We start from the raw sequence: 4,233 nt of genomic DNA on the forward strand, positions 1-4,233 counted from the left end.
AAGTTGATACCTACCCCTGTCAACCGAGTGATGCTCATGAAACCTTCAGTCATGGATCCAATCCAGAAGAATCGAGAAGACGCAAAACGGTTTTTGAGGCTAAAAGGAATGGTTGAGGACTATGGTCCCATTTCATAGGGTCATAGCCTCGAAGGGGGGATTTGATGTAATCTTTTTTATGGTATATCTAGGTTTTGCAAATTATATCTAACTGAATACTTAAGGCAGCTTGCTGGTGCTGGGAGGGGTGTGGTATATGTATGTTAAGAAATGCTTGCCCGCTGGGAAAGAAATGCCACGTAGGCAAGCCTAGACAAGTACGGACATGTTCTGTGGCTAAGGTAATATGCGCATGGGATAAGAAAAGGCAGCCAATAGTAACGGTACAGCGTGTTAAGTGGGAGAAAGCTATATAAGGCTGAAGCAAGCCAAATGGGGTGGTGCTTGCTTTGCGAATGATTGCCACGCACCCCTCTCTGCACAGACTTGAAACAATAAAGATTAAGTTGGATCCTCCACCCCTGTGTGTTTATTGGCAAAAGCACACTGGGCACGAACTCACATTGTCCTTTGGGGACAACAGGAGGACAAGTTCCTCCTGTTTGTTCCTGAAGCTCCTGGCATTTGTGTATAGGCACGCAAGTGTGCCCTTGGGGGCCCTTGCCTTGCCTACAGTTCGTTCCAGGGCTGAGAAGGAAAGTAGGCTCAGCACCCAGAGCAGGGAAGAACTTGGAGCCAGAGGGCCCAGCACCTGGAGCATGGCAAAGTTTAGGGGCTAGAGAGCCCAGCAGCCTGAGAGGGGGCAGAGACAAAGGCCCCAGAAGGTAAGATGAGAAGCTGGGACTCAGAAGCTCAGTCCAGAACAGTGGACCGGAGCTAGAGGGCTCAGCAAGGGGTGGATGCCAGGAAGGCTAAGGCCCAACACAGGAAACAATTGCATGTAACAGCCCTTAAGGTTACAGGGAGCCTGGGGCAGCACAGGCAGTCAGGAGAAGTCACTCTGCCCAAGAGGGGCAGAGTTGAGACTAGAGCAGAGTCTGGGAGGGACCTGCTGGCTATTAGGCTGATTAAGGCGCGCTCTAGGACCCTTAGGCAGCCTCCGTCCCTATAAAACAATAACATCAAAGGTGTGGTCGGTGAGTAAGGAGGGGAGGTCACCCTAGAGCTGGAGCCAGGTAGGGATTGTGTGGGCACCAGGGGGTATCATGGCTGCCCCCAGAACATAAACCTGCCCCCAGAATATAAATCTGCTAGAGTCCCACACTCATCCCCAGACTCTGGTACTCCTGAATGCACCCGATACCATGCTGCCCCCCTGCCTTACCCCCAGTAGCCCCACTCCCCCTGTCCCAGCACAGACCCCCAAAGAAGGGCCATTGTCTGCCTGCCTGCCACCCCAGCAATGTTGGAAGCAGATGAGAGGCAGAACTAGAAGCAGCACCAGCACATAGTTAAGGGGGTTGGGGAAGGAGCCACAAAGCCCTGAGAAGAGCTGCCTTCAGGGTGCTGCTGCAATCCTCCACCTATGGTTCAACAGTGGGACCAGCTTGTTTTCTGACCATGGAGCTTCACAAGTTCTGGGCTTTTATGAAGCTGATTTTCTGGAACTATTTTTGCTTTGTGATTTAGGGACAGCACAATTTGCTTGGGGAATTTACAGGCAGGTGTTTTTCGCCTGGTTACTTATGGAGTGTCCACAAATGTATGGACATTTGGCAGCCTTATCTGTTACCCACCCCTGCTATAGGAGGCTGAATTACTGCACTGCACAACTAAGGCCTAATCCTGTTAAGTAACAAGCACTCTTATTTCCCATTGAAAGCAGTAGCAGTTGAAGGTGCTGTCACCTCACGGGATCTGGCCCTTGCCAGCTTGGTTATGGAGCTTTTACTTTTCCTCTGAAAGATCTTCATTTGGCCATAGCTGTTAGCAGGAGCCCAGCCTAGATGGACCATTGATCTACTCCCATATGCCAGCTCCTTTGTTCTTATCTCACCATACAGACCCTGTAAATCCTTGTTTCAGTTGGAAGGCTCCAAGTTTATCCAGGTCCTTAGAGTTTTTACACGGTTTGGCTGGCAAGTGAGAGCCTTAGACCCATATAGAGACACCCTAGTGCCACAATCACAGCAACTGGGGTTCTGGAGTTTCTCTGCTGATTTTTAAAACTCTTAATGATTAAATGGCCTACCTTTCTCCTCAGAGTCAGAAAATTCATTCTCCATGGTGTGTGTTCTTGTCGCCACACTGAGAGCTGTTTCTTATTTTGCTTTTTCACTTCTATGAATTTGTAGTTTACACTTCCGTCTGTTTCCAAAAAGCAAAACTCAAGTCTGATAACTCTCCAATAGCAATGATATCATCTCTAAGATTTGTAATTGTGACTTCTACTGTTTCTGGGTAATATAAATCACTGTCCCCTGATTGTTATGTTTTGCCAGGTCCTCTTAAGTTTGGGCCTCTCTTTCATTTCATCTCAACCATTCTATGACCTCATGTAGACATTGTGACTCAATACAGACAAAACGGAAATAACTGTATGTACCCTGTAGTCATATCACTTCTGTCTTGGATTACATCAGCTCTCACCAACTGAGCAGGGAAGGACAGCTCAGTGTTTGGGTGGGAGACCCAAATCTGACCCCCCTTGCCCAGCGTGTCAGAAAATGGTGCTGGTGTTCTGGTAAGGGGTGCTTCTCCCTTCTTACCCAGTAATGAATCACTACCCCAGCCTGGCTCAGTTTTAGATGAGAAAATCAGTCCTGACCATTTGTAATCTTTGAAGAGTACTTGTTGCAAGAGTATTAGCCCTCTGTCCTGAGCAAATTCAAATTTGAGTATTTGCTCCTTTCCTGTTGTAATAAGTGTAAACACCTAATAAAGCCCAAATCATCTGTTTATCCAACTATAATTGTTGGCACCAAAATTGAGACTCCAAAAGAGTTAGTTCCACGTTTTATTATGGTTGATATGATTTAGTTGGAATGTTATGTAATCTTACCCAGGTGATAAAAATAGTTTTCTTAACAGAGGACAAAGGTGAAACTATCCTCAGTACAGTAAGGCAGATTTTCAGGCAGTGTTTTCACTTGAGAAAGTTGCCTAATAAAGATGATCTCTTTCAGAGGTTTTATGATGTAGATAACACAAAGACTACCAAGCACAATATGGATATGAAGAAAGCTACTGCACCAAATAATGGGTATCTTAGATGGTGGTTTTATTTCACATAGATTTACATCAATCCATCCATCATTCCAATTGCTAGAGGTCATAATAGGTGGGGAAAAAAAAGGATTTTGTAGAAAAATAAAATGTGGCATAAACTAATGGGAGCTTTGCCCTTGAAATGTGAAACTATTGTGTTTTGATTGTTGCCAAACTTTGAAAATACTTTTCCTTGTAAAGACAGTGCATTAGACAGCTTAGACATCTGTTGGCTTGTAGTTCCAGCTCACATTCCTCTCAAGTTACAGTGCGAGTGTCCAGATGTTGGTTGATTGTCTCTCTCTCCACACAAAGGTTTATTTTCTTTTACAAATGCCCCAGCCACTAGCATTTGCTGTTGCATTTTCTCACTGTGGGCTCCTGGTATTTACACTTTCTGTTTCTTCCAGACAGAGAACAGAAGGTCACTAGACCCTTTGTGTGTGCACGTACAACTTGGGAGACATGAAAGCAGTTCCCTTTTCTGCCTCAGGTTTCACGTATGGCTTTAGATGAATCACTTATAGCTATTTTTTAAATGTTCCTTAGACACCTGAAGTCTGGCATTGCAGTGCCTGAGTATTGAAGCCCTTGGGCGATGCACTTTAACTGAGTCAGGCACCTGGGATCTGGAGAGTCAGTGAAGCAACATGGAACGTCCCTAAGAGAGGTTCAGGTTTTGGCACATAGGTGCTCTGCACAGGGGCTGGCAACCTAAGGCCCCTGGAGCCACTTGGATCTGGCCTGCAGACGTGGGCAAAGGACGTGCAGGGTCAGTGTGAGGCAGTTCATCTGCCAGCAACCGGGACCTGACAGAGCAGGGGCAGGACAGACACGGCCATCCGCAGGTCAAGCAGCTGTTTCCAAGGCCCCATCTACATGTTACACTTCAGACACGATGAACCAGTTAAGGACCCAGCCACCACGAGCTTGAGGCCCGGCAGCGGGGCTCACAGAGCCCCCGGGGCCAGGGTCAGCCGCACCGCGCGGGGGGGGGCGGGGCAGGTTGGGCCAGCCCCTCCCCCC

At 47.3% G+C, this 4,233-nt stretch overlaps 1 protein-coding gene across 1 annotated transcript in view; it reads right to left on the minus strand.

Moving 5' to 3' along the window:
• The window catches only part of LRRC74A (leucine rich repeat containing 74A), a 41,183-nt gene extending 38,958 nt beyond the window's left edge, over positions 1-2,225 (minus strand). Inside the window, exon 1 of the mRNA XM_014518847.2 lies at positions 2,192-2,225. Within this exon, the coding sequence (XP_014374333.2) occupies positions 2,192-2,225 (34 nt within the window). The remainder of the gene's footprint in view (positions 1-2,191) is intronic.
• Between the last annotated feature and the right edge of the window lie 2,008 nt (positions 2,226-4,233).

Source organism: Alligator sinensis, unplaced genomic scaffold, assembly GCF_000455745.1.
Source record: "Alligator sinensis unplaced genomic scaffold, ASM45574v1 scaffold280_1, whole genome shotgun sequence".
Lineage (NCBI taxonomy): Eukaryota > Metazoa > Chordata > Crocodylia > Alligatoridae > Alligator > Alligator sinensis.